Genomic DNA, 20,303 nt, shown 5'->3' on the forward strand with positions numbered 1-20,303 from the left:
ATTATTTTTTCACAGCCCCTCAAGTCCTACTGGTGAAGAGATATTTCAGAGAAGGCGACTGAAGACGAACTATTAATTAATCATTCCAAATAAAATGAACAACTGAATGAAGACCGTTTCATGGTGAAGGGTTTCGCACGGCTCGAAAAGAAAATAATTTACTCAAGATGTTAAGGCAGCGCAACAAATAATACGAAGGTGACAGCGTACTTTAAACAGCTCATCCAATGCAATATTTCTTAATTAGGATGGAATTTGCTTGGGATACGTGTGCCTTGAAAATGGACCAGAAAACGCCTCTGTGCATTTTACATCTTGACAGTAATCACTTGCAATATTCTGCAAAGGGATCCCCGGGAGAACACCAGAGATGTTTGCTGGTGAACAGTAACAGATAATCAGTCTTGGGGAAGACAGTAAAAATCAGTGATCTGTGGTGTCTTACATGCTCGAGTCAATTAAATATGATTAATGACTACCTGTGAGAGCACACAGGAGCCTGGCTCCCCCCCCACCCCAGGGAAAGGAAAGGACAGTGGACCTCCGCTTCATCTTCCTCCTTTATATTCATAGAGGGGCTCCTGCCTGGAGCACCAGATTAGCTCCAGAGAATGCTTGAGGAAAGAACACATTTCCAGAGCAGCAGAAGGGGAGAGTCGAAAGTCCCCCAGGAGTAGGCTCTCTTTTGCCTGCCTTTTTTTCCCTTTCTGGGCAATCCGGTGAACAGGAAGGACGTTGCAGGGCAGGGAATGCTTTCCTGTGGCTCCTGTACCAGAAGCCTGGAAAATGGGACACGCCCCCAGTGCATCACGGGGGCAGTCGGGTCAGTTTCGTCAAACTCACTTTCTGAGCCCCAAGGCTTTGCCCAGCTGCCGAACAGGACAGACCGGCTTCTGCAGGTGGGGAATCTCAGTACGGACCAGAAAGAGCAAGACAGGTTGACCTGGGGAAAAACCTGGGGAAATTCTACACGGAAAGACAGAGATCAACATACCCAACGAATCAACTGTAGGTCGCAGGTGTGAGAGAAAACAAACACACACTGACCTGTGCAGGTGGAGGCTGTTGCACAAATCCCTGTGGCGAGGGAGGGGCCTGGAGGACCTGCTGGGACATGGAAGGTCCAGAGCCCGAGAACCCCCCAGCAGGGAGCTGCTGGCCTGTGGAGGCAATGACGTAGCTTGGCTGTTGGGCTGGCTGTGGCATGAGGGACGCTGGGTAGACAGGACCAGATGGGGGCTCAGGAGTCTCTCCCGAGGATTGCCGGCTCAGGTTCATCTGGGTGAACTGCGTCGCCACATCGTCTCTCTGCGCGGAAGCAAAACAGGAAATTAGCAAGATCAGCTTAGTAAGGGGAGAGGCACACAGAGGCAGACACGGGCCACATGCTTGTCGCCGCGGGACGGGCAGGGCGTACAAATTGGAAACGCTACCAGAAAGGAATTCTCTGTCCAGAACAACAAGAGGACATAGCAAGGGGGAACAGATTTTAATCATCTGGTGGATCGGAGACGGTAAACAATTTGACCAAATCTCCCCCTTTCAATGGAAACAAATCATTATCTTTTCACTGAGGGCTCAGGCTCCTCAGGGTAGTGCTGAGACAGGGAGGGCTTGTCCTGAGGGGTCAGCTGGTCTCCCTGGGAGTCATCACAGCCTCTGCCTTCTGTAGAGAGGCAGAAGGACCTTGTAGTCACCATCACACGTGGCTACCGCAGAGATGCAGCCAGCCAGCACGGGTGGGATTTCCTTGGCATACTGGGGAGTATGGTTCACCTGCCTCGCTTGAAATTTAGGGGACATGCTCATTTCCTCTTGTCCAAAAGGACCTAGTCCACTGATGGGAAAGGAAGGGAGAATGGGGGATTGGGGAGCTAGGAGAACCCCCACATCAGGAGCACAGGGTGACGCTGGTGACCACGTCAACTGACTTTAAGCAGTTTCCCAAACCCTCGCGCCAAGTTCATGGGTCTCTCTGTTGCTGACTTCCAACTCTAAGGGCATTTCATTCCTGCTCAGCTGGTAGGTAAAGTCTCGGCAGGGTACCCGATCGCGGAAGCAGCAACCACGGGACCGATGACAGAAGGGAAACCGTTATTTTGGAGACGGGCTGCAGTGCTCTGGAATGAGACACTCACGTATGCCCCCTCACGGTCAGCCCGGGGCACCCACCCAGCGTCAGCCAGCCCCGCACAGGACAGGAGTAAAACCAGCCAACATGCGCTCCCGGGGACAAGGTCACAAGCATGTCATACAGTACCATGGGGAACTGCTGCGTTGGAGACACAGGCAGGAGATGCTGGGGAGGAAAAGAGACCGCTGGGTATTGCACTGACTGAGAGGAAGCCTGTAGCCCCTGCACCGACTGGAGGAAAGAGAAAGCTGATCAGGTAACAGGGAAGCACGGGGGGCAGCAATCCCACAGGAAGGCTGCCTCACCGGAAGCCCACCACATCCCTATGGGTCCTCTTGGCTCGGCGCACCCCCGAGAGGGGAGCCAGCCACCAACGGAAGGTCAAAGCCATGCAGACCCCAGCCAGCCAGCCTCGCAGGAGGCATGTTTGCACAGAGTGAACACTCCTTTAAGAAGTTACTGCGATATGGCGGCGCCTGGGTGGCTCATTCTCGGTTAATGAAGTGTCTGACTTTGGCTCAGGTCATGATCTGACGTTTCATGAGTTCGAGCCGGGCGTCGGGCTCTGTGCTGACAGCTCGGAGCCTGGAGCCTGCTTCGGATTCTGTGTCTCCCTCTCTCTCTGCTCCTCCCCCACTCGCTCTCTCTCTCTCTCTCCCTCTCTCCCCCAAATATAAACGTTAAGAATATGAAAATAAAAGAAGTTACTGAAATATATTTCATGTCGCTGTGGTTAGCTGACTCTAATGGGTCTAACAATACTGCCCAAGGACTAAAAAGTAAGGGTTTTCAGAAAAATACAAACGAGGTTCACTCTGGAAACCTACTTGGGACGCTACAGTTTTCTGTGGACACTTCCACGTGGTGCCCTCCGAAAGGAGGGCTCCTCCACATCTCTCAACGAACAGCCGGGCTACCCCCGAACGAACTGATTTCTGTTCTTGCCATTGATAAAGTGTTCAGTACGATCCCTTTGCGGCCATGAGCCCGCGGCCTGTGTTGGGAATGAATGAGCCAGGCGACACAAAGGCCTGGTTGAAGTTATGAGTTCAGCCTCCAAGACGGGCTCCTTGATGCAGAAAAAACAGCATCCAGACCTAAGAAAGAACTTGGCAGTGTGCTCGCTAAGCAGATCACTGGCTGGGGCGTTCACGTCTATCGAAACTGAAGGATCCAGATGAAATCTTGTCAACGGGCCGTCAAGGGCTCTAGGCTGGTTTTGTTTACCAGTGGGTGGAGGTGAGCCCAGTGGCAAATATCCCCTCTTCCCGAGGCACCGCTTGCTGCTCTGAGGACTGTGCACCTTTGTCCTGGAACACTCCCCCTCCCCGCCTTCCCGCCAGCTCCTACCTGAGTGACCAGCGGGCCCGCCAAGTGTGGCTGGGGTGGCTGCACCTGCTGCTGTGGCTGAGGAGAGGGCTGCTGCTGTGGCGGCTGCTGGGACTGCCCCATCATGGTGCCTCGCAGGGGCTGCTGGCTGCTGGGGGGGTTGTATATGGCAGGGGTCCCGTCGGGATTCACAAAGGGCTGGCCTGCAACGGAATCACCGTTTGGTTCAGATGAGCTCCTCAGACAGTCCTTTAGCAGGAAGAGCCGTGTGAGAAGAGACCCCAAAAGGAACGTAAGGTAAAGGGGCAGGGCAGTGGACATCCAGGACACCAGAACCTTCACGGGCGTGAAGACTTCCCTGTTGACGACCTATCCGGTTAAGCTAGCTAACGGAGTTAAGCCCGGAGCAATTTGAGAAGCAACAAATAAATCCACCGCCTTCAGGGAGATTTGCTAACGCTAAGCGCATCTGGGTGCAGACGCACACACTGAGAGGCACACGCTGAGAGACAAGGCTGCTTTCCGTTGACCCAGCTCCAGCTACACTGGGTCACACGTGTTTCGCTTCCCCTCACCCTGCCGCCAACTCAGAACCGTGATCAGTTCTACGGATACGTACACACGAGGGCACACGCCAGCCACAGACTCACTTCTCTGAACAGAAGCAACACGGACAATGCAGGGGCTTAGGCTCGAAAGGTGACGCGTAACAAGAGCATCACAGCATCATCGCGTAACAGCGGAGCGAACGCACGTGATTTTGCCCTTGGAAATAACGGCGTGGCGCACTATGATTATTACGACTGTTTGAGGAGGGTTTTATGGTTGACAAAATAGGGGCGCGGGACCCTCAGCCGGACTCTGGCAGGAAGGAAAGTGTCATCTCCCCAGGTCGCAGAAGAGGCAACGGGGGCCCACTGGAAAGGTTATGGGGAAGGAGGACGGAAGAGGGGAGGCGGGGAAAAAGCAGCAGACAGAAGAGGAGGAAAAGGAAGGTGGAGGAGAGAACCAATCAGGTGCCAGTGTGGCAGGCACAGGGACAGGCTCACACACATGAGCTCAGCAACTCCAGTGAGCTCACGTGATCTCATTCCACCTTAGACACAGAAAAACTAGGGCTCAGATGGACCATGCAACTCATTCCGGAAGTGAGGGCCAGGAAACGGCCCCGGTCAGAATGACTCCAAAGTCTTCCCATTGCGCCAAATAACTTGAGTGGATTATCCCCGTTTACGTCACGTGTCCAGGCTACAGTGAGATACGATGAAAAACGTCCAATAGTGCCTGAAAATTCCTTAATGCGTGAGAAGGCAGGAGGGGTGGGGGCTGTGTTTCAAGGTGGGATCACGCTCAGGACTGGCAGATAAAGACCGAGAAGAATCAGAATATCCGGCTTCGCATTTGAGATGTCAGAAGCAGTTTCACAAGCACAGCGTCTCAAGCCTCCCCCTACGTGGTTCTGGTAAGTGGGGCCCCCAAGAGCACTCTTGTCCAGTGCAGGCAGCTTGTGACAGCTGACGAAGGCAGCCTTTTTCATTAACAATATACATGAAAAACAACCAAAGGTCATCAGTGGTGTGAGGAAAGTTAGCAACAAAGTAGAACAGGTCAGAGGGTGAACATACAGAAGCTGAATTCTAGTGAAAAAAAAACCCCAAAACAAACAAACAAACAAACAAACAAATAAAACAAACCCAGTGCGCGGTATTCAACAAGAACAGACTGTTATAAAATGGGAGCTAATTAGCTAATGTAAGGTAAGTAAAAGAAACCAGGCCCCGAAGGGTAGCAACTATGGAAATCCACAACTGCATTTCAAATACATTCAAGGTCAGACAACACTTAACGGTAATGGGAGCGTGAATGGTGGGACCTCTAATGGGGGCAGGAGGGAGCCCGCCAGGAGACTAGACGTGTTCTGCGTCTCCTTCCTGGCAGTGTTCACACAGGTGTTCCTATACTCAAACACCTACCAAGGCCACACGCCTGGTGTGTGCATTTTATAAATTACAGCGAGAAAATATTCTGGAGTAGGGCTGGAAGGCCGAGGCTGGGGTTGTAGGTGGAGCCAAAGACTTGACTTCAGCCCGGCAGGGAACTGGAAGGGGAGATTAGTGGTCCCCATCACTAGCCCACAATTTCAGCCCAGATATACTGGTGTGTGTGTGTGTGTGTGTGTGTGTGTGTGTGTGTGTGTGTGTGTGAGAGAGAGAGAGAGAGAGAGAGAGAGAGAGACATGGCCTTTCCACGCTGCATATTCATGAACGTACCCGCCAGAAAAGTTCTGACAACAGTTTCATAACCATTCACCATGTGCTGTGATGGAAAAGCAAATGTGCCAGAATTAGAGGCACAGAACAATGACTCAATTTAGAGGTATTTAAAATATTAATGTTCTTCCTGGGTACCTGTTTTCCTATCACTGCCATTTAATTTTAGCTCCATTTCATTGTTTTAAGTCCTATTTTCTTTTTTTCAGAAATAACTTCCTTCTTTTCTTACAATCTGCAACCCATTTTTCCTCCCCGAAAGCAGCAACTGGGGGAAGAATGAAAAAAAAAGTTCAATTTCCAAAAATCTATCAGCCTATTTAGTGTTCGAATTCTTAGCCCCCTCCCCTTTTTGGAATTGTAAAAAGATGAGAGGAAAATTTTAGAGACCTAGTGTTGAAAAAAATGTTCACAATAACTTCATCAGAAGTCATTTCAAACTCAGTCTCATTCTGGGGCGCCTGGGTGGCTCAGTCGGTTAAGCGTCTGACTTTTTATTTCAGCTCAGGTCGTGATCCCAGGATCACAGGATCAAGCCCTGTGTCGGTCTCCATGCTTCCACGCTGAGCCCGATTCTCTCTCTCTTTCCCTCTCTCTACCCCTACCCTCCCTCTCTAAAAAAGAAAAAAAACAAGTAAGTCTCATTCTATGCACACACACACGCACGCACAGATGGAAAGTAAAAAGAAAACAATCTTTACTATGTTTTCTACAACTTCCAATATTACCCCAGTGAGAAGTAAGGTAGCATGAAAAACGGACCATAATGAGGGTGAAAAACATAACTGCAAATTATTCAGATGTCCTTTTTGATACATTTTAGATCCTCTGTGTGAAATAGTATTAATGTGCTATGAACCGGACAAAAGAAATGCCTCCAAATAATTGCATATGAAGAGTACTAAGAGATCCCTGGGGTAGAGAGAGGTAGCAGGCTCTTCTAGAAGAGAAGACGGCATAAAAGGCCGCTATTAGGCTCACTAAGGAGGGGTGGAAAGAAGTGAGGAAAGGAAACCGGCAAGATGTATGCCAGGAAGAGAACAAAAACAATTTCCCGAGAGAGCTAGGACAGGTGACTGTTGGTTTTCAAGTCAGGCAACAGTCGCCTCCCTAGATTCTGCCTTTCCTGCCAATCCAGATGCAATTACAGCTGAATACAGGCAATTAGTTTGAATGACAGCTGCTGAGGACCAAAGGGGCCAGAAAGACTAGTTGGCCCTAGGACTAGCCAGCTTAGAAGAGATTTTCATGTCAGAAACTGCCGAAGCATACCCGGCAGGCCCTGGCAGGTGCGCTGGCACAGGTAAAGGGTGCAGGGGGCAGAGGTAAGCCGGGGTGCCGGGAGCTGGGCCAGGGCCGAGCGCTCATTGCCCTCAACTACAAAGGTTCTTGGTTCTTGGTTTCGAGCCCCCCCCGCCCAGCTGTGTGCCCCTTAGGTGGAAAAGTTCTCTACTCCCCACGTCATCATGAATGATGTGCAGGAGATGCTATCTTATTCGTATAAAATTATTGAGCACCTGCACGAGAACTCGGACCACGTTATCCATTCCAGGGACGCCAGACAAAAACAAACACAAAAACTTGAGTCTCATCCCTCCCCACAAAGAGCTTATAAATACGCTGGTAATGAGGAAAGGAACCCAAGGGCAATTCGCACTCGAAGCCAAGTAATCCAACGCTCTTAGTTTCTAACACAAGCACATTTCTGCCATGTACTTGGCAGGAGGGTTTTTATTCAAAGAGATGGAGAGGGCATAAAAAAAAAAAAAAAGTTTCCTTTCCTAGTCCTTAGAAGGTGGCGGATCCAATTACAGAGATGCTGCTGGTTATGGACGGGCGAGGGTTAACTCAGATGTTGCAAAGATACATTTACAGACGGCAGACGAAAAGGTCTCGGTGCGTTTCAGAAGGAGGTGGAAGCAATTCGGATAAACAGGTGCCAGAAATCCTGTGAGAAACACGAAGTATGGTGTTATGGGAGCCCATCAGGGGCACTGGAAAGCCATGAGCCCTAAAAGGCTGCTCACAGCGAAGTCCCAGCCAATGGCAGGCCCGCACCTCACACGCGCGTGCATTTGCACGAGATGAAAGCAAAGCAAAATGGTAAAACACCATCCGAGGGCATTAACGCTTGCTTGGGGGATGTTAATGCCCGTTGGCATCTCCGGGTAGCTCTGAACTGAAAGCAAGCGGCCGGACAAAGATGAGCTTTCCGCTCAACCTCTCCGAAAGGAGTGTGGGTGGCTTTGCTATTGGGCTGCCAAATACGCGGTACTTGGGATGAGCCCGGTCAGCGGTGCTGACACGGGAAGATTCGTCCTGTTTCGTTTGTTAGGAGTGACTGGCAGGCACCTGAGTGTCTCGCCACTATTGCTCGTCTTACGCCTGCCGAAGACAGAGGACTTTAAACAGGTCACCAAAAAGCGGAGTCAGACCTATCAGCACAGAGAGCGAAACCGGTGGCGGCCAGAGGGAGGGGGGAAGAGGAGATGGGCAAAACGGGTGAGGGGACGTGGGAGGTACCGGCTCCCGGCCTTGGAATGAAAGAATCATGGGGAAGAAAGGCGCCGCCTAGAGAATGCGGTCAACGATGCTGTAATGGTGCCGGATGAGGACGCATGGTGGCCAACGCTTGTGGCGAGCAGAGCATAACACATGGGGCAGCTGAATCACATCACCGCGTAAACTAATGCAGCGTTATGTGGCAACTAGCCTCAAACTTCCAAAAAAATTAAAGACGTACTTTGGGGCACCAGGGTGGCTCAGTCGGTTAAGCGCCCAACTCTTGATGTCGGCTCAGGTCGGGATCTCATGGTTCTTGGTTTCGAGCCCCCCCCCCGGCCCCATCCAGCGGTGTGCTGACAGCGTGGGGTTCTCTCTCCCTCGCTCACTGCCCCAATAAATACAAACATTTAAAAAAAATCCGCAAAATCCAGCTATCTTCGTTTTATCCAAGAGCCACATTCTCAAATAAAAAAAAGACCTGTCCTACTATCCACATCAGTGCAGCATGGGTATATCATGGGACATTATTTCGACACGACGCAATTATTGAGCATCTGTGCGTAAGCACACCGCCTACTTTGTTATCTACTCTAGTGATGTAAAAAAAAAAAAAAAGTGGCCAAGGATGGCCCTTTCCCGTAAGGAGCTTATAAATGTACTGGTGACGAGGCAATGAATCCAAGGACTATCCACGCAAGTAGCAAAGTAGTCACATGCTGTTGGTTGCTAGTCCCAAAGAATTTCTACCATGTATTGGACAGAAGGGTATTTAGGGAAGGGCGAGAGGTGTGGACTTCAGGGGTCCACAGCAATGACACGGAAAGAGGAGTTCCAGCCCCCAGGAGGCAAATTTCCGGTTTCAGTTGTAGGTCACATGAGACCGAATAGACGGGGGGGGAGACAGACAGACAGACGTGCACCCATATACACACCGCACATAAAGATACACCTTACATCCCATCACCCAACCATCGTATACGAGATATTAACACATTTTCTTCCTGGTCTTGGGGATATTTTAATGTCTAGTACCTGTCGGGTCAGGGACGTGTTTATGGAGAAACTGTTTAACGGTGTTATTAGATCCTTTTCCTCACTTAAGATCCTTTTTCAAAGGAGATATTTTGGCGACAGCTCTAAATGACTGGATCCAAGGAATCAGAATTGGAAGCTGGCCCCAGAAAGCACTTTATTTCTTTTTCTAGAAGCAAGATTATAGAGGATGATATACACAAAACACAGCTCGACCATTATATCATCACAAGTAATATTTCTTCATTACACCCTAAAAAATAATTCTGTTGAGCTTTTTTGCTTAAAACAAACAAGGCACAGCAATCCTGCTTAAAACAAATGACTCAAAACTAATGCTTCTGTGTGTTCTTGTCTGCAAGCCCTCCGTCTCAATTAAAAGTGAAGGGATTTAAGCCAACAGAGTCAGACCATACTTCGATCAGTGCCCAGAGAAATGAATATAATCCTGGTTTTCTTTTAATTTGCTTTTAGTGCTTACAATGATCCAAATAAACTAAAAGCAATCTAATATTCTCCTTAGAAGTATCTATTCCGAAAGCTTTCAAATGGTTTTCAATAAAATGATTATGCCTTCTTTTCCCTCAAGCTTATGGCATTTTCAAAACGTCTCAAACACCGTGCCTTGAGAATGTGCCATATGTTTTCATGAAAATGTGGCAATTATTCAAGTAACTATTTTACTATCGTTCTCATGTTTCTCTGCATTTCCTAATTACTAGGAGTGCTATCTATGTGAGAAGATTGAGTCAGATCCCTTTTATGAGGTTCTCATTCACTTCTGCATTTTCAAGTGTCGTGAATCAAGGACACACACTGGAATCATCTAAACCAAACCTCAGACATACTTTGAGACGATGCAATGTTTTTCCAGTTACCTATAAAGGCTTCTAAAGAAGTGACCAGCCAATGTGAAGCCTTCTAACCCAGGGTTTCCAACCACAGCACTACTGACATTTTGGGCTGGATCATTCTCTGCTAGATGGGGCCGCTCTATGCCCTGTAGGGTGCTTAGCGGCCCCCCTGGCCTCTACCTTCTTGGATGTCGATAGCAGCCCCCTCCTCCGTTGGCCAAGATCATCAGAATGTCTGCAGATATTGCCAAATGGCCTTGGAGGCATGGCCATAATTGCCCCTGTTTGAGAAGTTTCCCACATGAGGGCAGATGCTTATTAGCCTATTTCCTCAATGATCTGGGTCCTTTGGAATCAGTGTGGAAATTAAGTGGTCAGTTAAGACCACTGCGAAAAGAAAGAACCACTCATCATTGGAAGAAGCGTACTCACGAAGTTAACAATTTTCCGAACCTCACCAAAACCAGTCTAGTCCTAAAAATCCCTAAAATATGCAAGAATTTTCTCCCTCTGTCCTATGTGCTATTCCTTATTCCTCAGCAGGAAATGGGTGAAGTTCTAAGGCCAGAAAGCAACGTCTATAGGTAAGAATCTGCTACGTGTCCCAACCGATGTCTCAAGTTCGTGAAATATCTCGGATGCAAGAACACTTATGACAAAAAAACAGACTGGCCCGGGATTTAGTCCACAAAACACAGCATTTTAATTAGTCTTTCCCAGCTCATCCACTTCACGGTTTCCGATCTTAGCTCCCAGGAATACATGAAACACACCACAGTCAAGGCAAGAGGACAGAGAGACAAGTGGATATTTCTGGGAAGAATCTAGATTGATAACTACTCAAAAATATTGGTATCGGTACAGAGACAGAGGTGACAGCTATAGATCCGTTCTTCCTAAATCAAGAAACTTGCTGACGAATTTATAAGCTCAAACACATGCACAGAACTCTGACCTTGAGCCCCGGCCGTCGCAGAGGGAAGGAACTAACCTGTATGCGGGTTGAGCAGGATGCTTCCGGGCGGGATGCCTGTCGCAGCCTCGAGTGGAAGGAGGATGTAGCTGGTGCTAGGGGCGGCCTGGCCCCCTCCTCCGTTCTCGGGATAGGGCACGCAGCCAGGAGAGCCGGTGGACACGCTTGGGGCCAGGGGCGCGCTCTGCAGAGGTGCGTGGGTGCGGGGCAGCGACCCGGAGGAGCCCGTGCTGCTGTTAGACTCAGAGCCTGCCACAGAGAAATGGATCAGGAAATCATCCAACACGGAGGGCTCAGGCTCCAAAGGCTTAGTTTACATAATCCATCCTTAAAGAATGTGAGGTGCCTGCCGCGGGACCGGAGCGCCGACAAATATGTCCCTCCAACATTTGGGGCTCACATTTTATTGAGATGTTTGCTACGTATTTTTCAGATATGTCCACTTCTTGGGAATGGGCACTCTCTTTCAGCCGCCCACATGCCCCTAGGGTGGTACATTGGTAAATGGTACCCTAAAGCTGGGGACTCAGCGCCTGGAGACACCCATCACCCTGCGTAATTAAAGCCAGAAACCCGTCCTACTGGAGTCAGGAGAAGAAAACGCCAGGTGGATATGAAAGAGACGACCGTCTAAGAAGGAGTCAGTCCTAGAATGTGCTGATCCTCGGCCTGTCTCTAAGGTACTGGTTCTCCAACATGCCCCAAAAGCTGCATTCTGAAAGGGCGTGGCTAGGAATAATCTCTCCCCCTCAGATGTGAGTAGAGGAAACTAGATCATGCCAACGGAGGGTGCTTAAGATGCACATTTCACATGTTCACAGAAATCCTATTAATAGGTTTGTGGACTCTGTAATTTGCACACATGTAGGTAACTGGATTCCAAGGTGGCATCGAACCCAACGACCTCCCTCTCCCTGCACCGTGGACAAAGAGACACCTGCTATACCCCACATCCATTAGGCACTACCTGCCCTTTACCATGACCAGAGACAAGCAGTTCCGGCCACCCTTGACCATGGCTGTTCTGGGCATGGAATATTAACCGGAGCATCGGAGAGAAAAGGCACCAAGCAACATTTCTGGATCAGTGAATTCTAACAGATGATTTGGATGGTACCATAGGTGGCAAGAACGGAGTACGAGAAGATTTTGAAATTATGAGCCCACGACTGTCAGCTTATGTCATTCATATGCACTCTTCTGTGTCATTAAAGGGGACATATTAAGGAAGCGCTAACATTGTTTTCAAGACGCTAAAATGTGCCCGTGAGTTCAACTGGAGACCTTTAAAAACAAGTAGTAGGGATACGGCATGTCATTGCAGAGAAGAGGGGCCATCGGAGAGAGCTTGGAGAAGGAGGACATAGTTGTGGAGAAGGACAGTGACGTTTATGGAGCACTAAGTATGCGCAAACACCTGGAAACACCAGTGTGCAATACCGTGCCCCTCCGTCAGCTGGAGAAGAGCAACGCCTTCATCAGGAACAATGAGAAGGCGATGCAAAGATGATGTGAAGAATCGGATTCCACAGGTTAGAAGGATAGGAAGGAAAGCAACTTAGCTTAAACTCTCAACACTTGCAAAGATGGAGACCGCGATCCCTCCTTAGGGGGGTGGTTCAGCAGCCACGACGCAGCCAGGTTTCGTAACTGGCCTTGCTGCTGCCTTGCATCCAGCTTTTAAGAGCCCGTAACCATCTACGCACAATCTACGTTCTATGCGTAGAACAATCTAGAACAATCTACATTCTACGCGTAGCCAGCATTCCCAAAGTTCTTGATCTGGAATGCATGCCAGCCATGGTGATAAAGGGCACAGGATGAGAAGCGTTCAAAGGCTGGCTAAAAAAATGAAATTGATATTTGAGAACTTTACGACTTTGCGTGCTGAGAGTTGAAGTGTGTCCGGTCTCCTTTGCTCAGGGACTGACATGATAACTGTGCAAATATTTAACCAGTATATCTGCGTGACAAGCACTGTGCTAATCGCTCTGTGTGAATTATCCAATCTCGTTTCACAGCGACCTCATTTTGAAGATGAGAATCAATCCTCAGAGATGTTAAGTCAATTTCCCAAGCATACTTCTTGCGTGGCAGACTCTGGGTTCAAACCCAGGCAATGCGGTCCCATGGACCACGCCCCACGCCCGGGGTCACTTGAGCGACATACAGGTGGGGCCAGGGCCCTGACCAGGCCTGTGCCAAGTACTAGGAGACACTGCACAGAAAGCCAATGGCTGCCCCCAGTGAGATGCTCAGAAGATGAAGCTGGACCCCAAGGGGCAGCTGGCAGAAGGTATGGTGACAAAGCATCAGGGAGATGAATGGGGGACTCTGGTGAAGGCTCAAGAGACAGACAGGAGGGGCACCTGGGTGACTCAGTTGGTGACGCATCCAACTCTTGGTTTCAGCTCCGGTCATGATCTCACAGCTCATGGGTTTGAGCCCCAAGTCAGCTCATTGGGATTCTCTCTCTCTCTCTCTCTCTCTGTCTCTCTGTCTCTCTCTCCGTGTGTGCCCCTCCCCCACTTGTGTTCTCTCTCCCTCTCTCTCAAAATAAATAAATAAACTTTAAAAAGATAGAGAGAAAGGAAAAGAGCAAAGTGGCGGTGGGGTGGGGGGTGGGGATTGTATGATAGATGAGGAGGCAAAGCAAAATGGAAAACTGACCGGGCAGAAGGGAAGAATGAACAGACTCCCTTCGCTTAAGGGAGCACTTGCTCCCCAGGAAGCATCCTGAGTTTTAGTTCTAGTTATGCCACAGAGTAGCTGTGTTTTCTTTGTGAACTGACCACTTCTTTAGACCTCAGTATCCTCTTCTGTAAAATATAAGCCACCGGACGAAATGGTGAGTCGCTGTGACGATGATGGCCTTGAAGTTCCCCTTAGCTTGACCAAACTTCAGACTGGTTTCTTCCGGAGGACAGTCCCCCTACCTCTCATTTATTCGAGGGGGTCTGCCCCTTTCAGGTGTAACTCTTCCGCAAGCCTCTTACCAGTTTTACAAGCCAGGCACGTCTTTCAGGAGGATTTGGGGGCCATCCCTTTGAAATGTAATAATCAAGACAAGTGGTGCCCTTGTCTGCCAGTTTCTGTGGGCGGATAGAAAGAAGACTGACTTTGATAAGCACCAATTAGCAAAGATGGCTTAGTCAAATTCACCAACCACCTTGTTTGGTCTTCCCTGGTGCTTATCTAGCGCCTTCCAGCGCCTTCCTACAGCACTTAACCCCCCCTGCAGGGGTGCCTGGGTGGCTCAGTTGGTTAGGCATCCAACTCTTGATCTTAGCTCAGGTCTTGAACTCAAGAGTCGTGAGTTCAAGCCCCATGTTGGGCTCAGTGCTGGGCATGAAGCCTACTTAAAAAAAAAACAACTGGGGTGCCTGGGTGGCTCAGTCGGTTAAGCATCCTCCTCGATTTTGGCTCAGGTCATGATCTCATGGTCCGTGGGATCGAGCCCCACATCGGGCTCTGCAATAACAGCTCGAAGCCTGCTGGAGTTTCTCTCCCTCTCTCTCTCTGCCCCTCCACCACGCATGCTCTCTCTCAAAATAAATAAATAAACTTAAAAAAAAAAAAACTTCCCCTGCAATTCATTGGTGCATGGTTAATTTCAGTCTTTCTCCCCTGGCACAATAGATTTGACCCCAATAGCAACAGTTATCAATAGAACATTCCTTGCCTGTTTATCTCGTCTGATGCAATTTCTCCTTTATATGGAGCCTGAGCCGTAAGTCTTTTTCTCTGAATCAACAACTCAGGAAAATCTTTCCAGATTCAGGGGTCAGAATTCAGTAGAGTGACCCAAAGCTTCTGAGATGCAAGGAGAAAGAGAACATCCTGGACGCATTAGGGTCGTAATGAAAATAAACATACGGAAGGGGAAGTGATAGAAAGAGGAAGTGTCTCAAGTCGGCTCTAAAAACGCTCCAGAACCTTTGCCTCCAGAAAACCAAATGGCACGCCACGTAAAATCACTAACACAAAATGCGAGGGTCTCTTATGTCTCCAGAGCTGGTGTTCCCAAAGCCTGGTTTGAAAACAGGCAATCTGTGCTTTCACAAATCCTCCAGGAGATTCTGGGGCAGCTGAAGCCGAGAACCCCTGCTCCGGAAATGGAGAGAGGAAGACGGTAAGACCGTGTCTATCGCGTGGCCAGGGTGGAAAGAAAGAGACATCATCACTTCCCAGCCACGTCGCCGCGACCAAGAAGCAGCTGAGGTTAGGATAGGAGCATCTTTCCAGTCCCCTCCACCAGGAGGAGGTGATGACAGGATGCCATCCTCTACCTCCCGAGCTGGGCGCTGGGCCTCCGGCAGGCGACCACCTCTAAGCTCAGTGGCGGGGATGCCTTAGGGGAAAGACAGCCCAGGCCTTCAGAGCAGGTGGCTTTCTGTGCGTTCAGACTTCAGCAATAAGCTCCTTCCAAAATGCAGGAAAACAGGTTCCCACCTGGAGAAGGTCTCATTATTATCTATTTAAAGCTCGAACCTATGTAATTAGAGCTGGAGAAGAGTAACTTAAATGTCATAACTCCAGGCTTGGTTTCTGAAAGGTCAAAAAAAAGTTTGCAATTCCACTGTGAGTAATGAGGCAAAAAAATGGAAAACTTGTGCTGTTCTGAGGATCCGTGACAGCAAAACTGACAGCTTTGCTTCATAAAACCATCTTGGGAAATTGTAAGTTTGTTTTGACATTCTATCTTGATCGCCTTTAATTTTTTTTTTTTCTTTTTTGCCTTCCGTTGCTGCACCTTGACAAGCTTTCAAAAGGAGACACTTAGATTAAAAGGAAAAAAAAAATGTCTGAAGCACTTACAATTTCTAATCATTCTTCAAAGAACATGGCATTTTAGCATTCTCGAAGTGTTTTAAATGTTTCCAAAGAGCTTTTCTCTGGAAGTGATTGGGGGGTTGGTGCATAGAGAATGACGATTAATTTAAAAATCTTAAGAGCCCTTTCGGTGTGCTGGAATTTTTAAGTGCACCATTTAAGGTCCTTGGTTTCTGCATTTTAAGGAGATTTAAAACGATTTAACCTTTCTTCGTGTGCAAGGGCTCAAGTGCACCACAGTGGGTTTTCTTGACTTCAGTTGCTGCAATAGTGGGAGAGGAGAGCAATTAATTAGAGTAAGAAAGCAAGAATTCACCGATTGGTGAGATGACAGAAGACAGAAGGCGGTGTGAGCCACCTGTATCCTTCCAAGGAGCAAGAGGTATGTACACAGATACGGTAGCGGCTGTCACCAAATGCTATTAATTTTCTGCCCCTAGCGGAGAACACGAGATAATTTCTTAGGACATTTTCAACATCATCATTAGGGGAAACCATTAGCAGGAGCCTGGATTTCGCAGAGAGCGCCCCCTAGCGTGAGTGTGAAACGCCGTTAGGAAAGCGTTCACAAATCAGGACAACCCACGCCTGACCTCCGGTTGGTGTTGGCCGGTTCCCCGCCCCGCTCCCTGCCCTGCAACCCCAGGTCTGTGATCGCACCCCCAGTATGTCCTGACGCCCGGGACGTGTCGCTGAACCGCAGCTCTCCACCCCCACCCTAGCTCCGAACCCTCGGAGGCAACATCGAAGCCAAACCGAAACGCTGCATACTAAAACCACACGTCAGTTCGTGGAGAGCTGGTAAAAATGGTTGCCTGTCAGCTTCCTGGGATTCTAAGAGGTATTTTGATGGAGAACATTTGGAAATCATGCGAAAACAATGGCGAGGGATCCTTGGGAGCCAGAGGAGCTGGGAACGACAGACCATGATGGGTAGTTTTTGGACCCCTATGAACCCCCCGGGCGGTTAATGCTTGCATCGCTTTCAAGTTGTTTCCAGGGAATGGTTCTCATCATTGCCCGCCTCCCAAAGTCTGTCCACGCAACTTGAACCGCCTACCTCCAAAGATCACTGTGCACTTAGAAGAAAAAAAAAAAAAAAAAGAACTCCAAGCCTCTCTGAGTCTCAGTCTCCTTATTTGCAAAGCAGGAATGGAGGCATTAAGGGGCAATGATAAAAATAAACACGGACTAGTGTTTGTGGAGGGCATATAACTTGCCAGGTATTCTAATTGCTATGCGTACGTGAACTCTTTTTTTGAGTGAACAGCCTTTGCCATGAGCTTGCAATTATAATTAATTGCAATAATTAATAATTATAATATTATATAACTATAATTATTATAATAGGTACCACAATTATTCCCATGTCTTGGATGGAGAAACTGAGACCCAAATAGGTCAAATAACTTGCCCAACGATGACACTAACAACGTGCCAAAGCAGGGACCACAACTATCTATGTTATAATCACCTTGCAATGTGAGGTTTTAAGAAACGAATCATAGCATTAAATTAAAAAAAAATGGCTTCCTCGTGTTCATGTACAGGTGCCTTGGGAACCATTTTTATAGAAATAATTGAATTTAAAAGTACGGTGGTTTGCTGGGGGGGGGGTTACGGTAAAATTCTGTAACAGCTTACATGTCACAGTGTGAAAGGTGAAATGACGTGGGGTCAGTGACGTCAAGAGGTTTTAAAATGGACCCGGGGGGCCATTAAGGAGATGGGTGTCATACACCTTCTCACCTGTAGAACCATGCACTTTGGAGCTGGGTCCAACTGCAAACACCTGCAAACTGCTACAGTAAGAGAGAAACCGATTCTATTCAAGAGATCAGGGTTCTGCCTCCAACACCGATCAAAGATTCTTTGCAAACCACATACACAACCTCTGAGAGAGGTTCAGCGAGTGATCTGGCCTTGGCACACAGCGGGCGAGAGACGCTACCGGCATTGCAACGGCACCTTCTGACTTCCCGGCCATGCCAGCAATCACTACCCATTAATTGCAATTAATTAACTGGAAGCCAGAGGGAATGATGGCCGTGTGGGTTGGGGAGAATCTGGGAAACAGCACAGGACACAAACCCATTCAGTACTAACTACCTGCTTTGGACAACTTCCCGGGGCTCCTGGTACTGGATGTGCTGTCGCCCCTGGTCAGCACCGTGATGCCCCCAAAACTTGCCGTCTTGGCCATGGCGGGCTTGAGATTGCGGTTGGAGCCATCAGAGTCCGTGCTGCTCCAGGGCCTGTGGTGGTCCGACCACTTGAGCTCATTCTCGGAGCTGCTCTGTCGACTCCCGGCTGCTCTCCCCGAGCCGTCTCTGTTGCCCCTGGAGCACAGCCATCAGAAAGATGCACAGGGACAGCGTTACCTTCCACGAGCCACACGGGCACAGGGCGGCAACTTTCTCGGAAGAGCGGTCTACACGAGACCCTTCTTGCAACCCTTTCCATCAACCCCGTCGCCCCACGAACAGTGCCACAAATACCTCGTTGATGTGTAGACAGATCACATGTCACACACAATGTGGGTGTTTACAAACAGAAAAACCACACCTAAAACTGTCACACCATCCCTCTGCCGGTGAAGGAGAAACAATTAGGAAAAAAAAAAACAACACATGGTATAAAACATAGTTGTTAACTTCTCTTGGGGAGAGGAGAGGAGAGGAGGATAAACCCTCCTGACTCAAGTCAACAATGAATCAACGTCTGGGACCAATTATGATCTTGAATGATTCTAAAAGCAACTCTCACCGAAGAGGAGTTTTGGGTGTCCCTTTAGCACGAAATAATTGGACCATGGGAAAACGCACCCAGAGCCGGGGAGGCCGTTCATTGTTTCCTAACTTTATGAAATGTCTATCTGAATTCATTAAGGCTTTGACAGACAGCACAGAAATCACAGCAGTGACTCCATTGACTGAGGGTGTGAATTTTGCCCAGTGAGTTTAACCTTCGTGGGCGGAGGAAAGAGTCTTTCGGTCCTTTTCACGTGGAAAAACTTGCGACAATAACACCACCAGGGCAAACACTCCGCTGACACGAAACTTTCCAGGGGATCGGTGAAAATAACAAAAGCTCCATCGGTGAAAGAACCCCTTGGTTCAAAATTCAAATTGAAAAAGAGTGAATGTATAGGAAGAGATCCAATACCCAGAAGTGAATTTTGACGACTCCACAAGATCTCTAAGACACAAAATCACCAGCGTTTCATAGAGAAAGTGGATGAAATTTGCATTTTCATTGGTTTCCAATCTGTTTAAAGGGTACCTTAGTATTTTCAAAGCTTTTCCTGCAGTTGGAAATAACACATGATTACAATACTCTAAGGTTCTCATGGACTATAAGTAAGTAAAGGGAACATAAATCACGGGCAATGGGTACAACCCCTAATTTCATTATCCCTGAGCAACGTGACATGCCCAAGTCTTGGTCCCGGTCTCACAGATGTCATCCCTAGCTCTGTCGTCTCCTCTTCTAAAGACAACAATAGACCGTGGAGAGGTTAGGAGTGAGCATGTCTCATTGAAACGCTCACCAGCCAAACTGTACAGAAGGTACACAGAAAACTTTAGGGGTTGTTTCAACTTTACTCACTAAACTTTTCCTTTGTTTTAGAAGAACTGAAGAAGGTAAATGGATCCAAGAGATAATAAAAATGAAAAGGCTTGTCTGTGATTGCAACTTCGCATAAATGAGGGGAGGGCAGAAACCTCACACACAGAAAAGCACTCAGTGCCCTCCTGTCCTCCATCAATTTTACTTATATTCTCTCTGTTAGGACCTCAGGGATTGCTGGCTTCAGAAAGATGATCTCAAGAAAGACCAGACTCGGAGTAGAAGGTATCACACACACCCAATGGCCAGGTGGCTTGAGTTCTTCAAACTCCTTTGAAATTCAAGAAAGCCAGAGGAGGGAGGGTTGGGGTGGGGGTGGGGGGCGGAATAGCCTTTTCAAGGGTGTGGCGCTCCATTCCTGACTGTTTTCAAGTTCCCAAATCAACTTTATTCTTCTTGCATTTAATTCCGATTAATTTGACCCGACTTTGACAATGCTGGGCAAAATCATTATTTCATAACGGTCAACGCACCAGGGCTGTGACAGTAATCTCACACGGAGCTAATTTAGAATCTTTTGGGTAGGAAAAGATTTGGGGTGGTCCTTAGCCGCAGCATACAGGATGCATCCGAAGGAAGCTCTCCGTACGCAGGTGACGATCACTAACTCTGCTTCGGTGTCCCTCTCCCCACACATGGTGCACCTCCATTAGTGGAAATGCCGGGGTGGCTTAGCCTGTCCCTGCAGTGGAATGTCCACCACTATTCCTGGGTGGAAACGAGCGTGCGGGAGTCTGGAGGCT

The 20,303-nt window shown here is 48.5% G+C and overlaps 1 protein-coding gene across 1 annotated transcript in view; it reads right to left on the bottom strand.

Moving 5' to 3' along the window:
• ARPP21 (cAMP regulated phosphoprotein 21) overlaps positions 1 to 20,303 on the bottom strand; it is a 154,577-nt gene that overhangs the window by 56,124 nt on the left and 78,150 nt on the right. Inside the window, exons 14-18 of the mRNA XM_042999106.1 lie at positions 18,040 to 18,269; positions 11,116 to 11,346; positions 3,485 to 3,666; positions 2,261 to 2,365; positions 1,048 to 1,308 (exon numbers count right to left, since the gene is read on the bottom strand). Coding sequence (XP_042855040.1) covers positions 1,048 to 1,308; positions 2,261 to 2,365; positions 3,485 to 3,666; positions 11,116 to 11,346; positions 18,040 to 18,269 — 1,009 coding nt within the window. The remainder of the gene's footprint in view (positions 1 to 1,047; positions 1,309 to 2,260; positions 2,366 to 3,484; positions 3,667 to 11,115; positions 11,347 to 18,039; positions 18,270 to 20,303) is intronic.

The sequence above is a fragment of the Panthera tigris genome, chromosome C2, assembly GCF_018350195.1.
Source record: "Panthera tigris isolate Pti1 chromosome C2, P.tigris_Pti1_mat1.1, whole genome shotgun sequence".
In the NCBI taxonomy this organism is placed as follows: domain Eukaryota; kingdom Metazoa; phylum Chordata; class Mammalia; order Carnivora; family Felidae; genus Panthera; species Panthera tigris.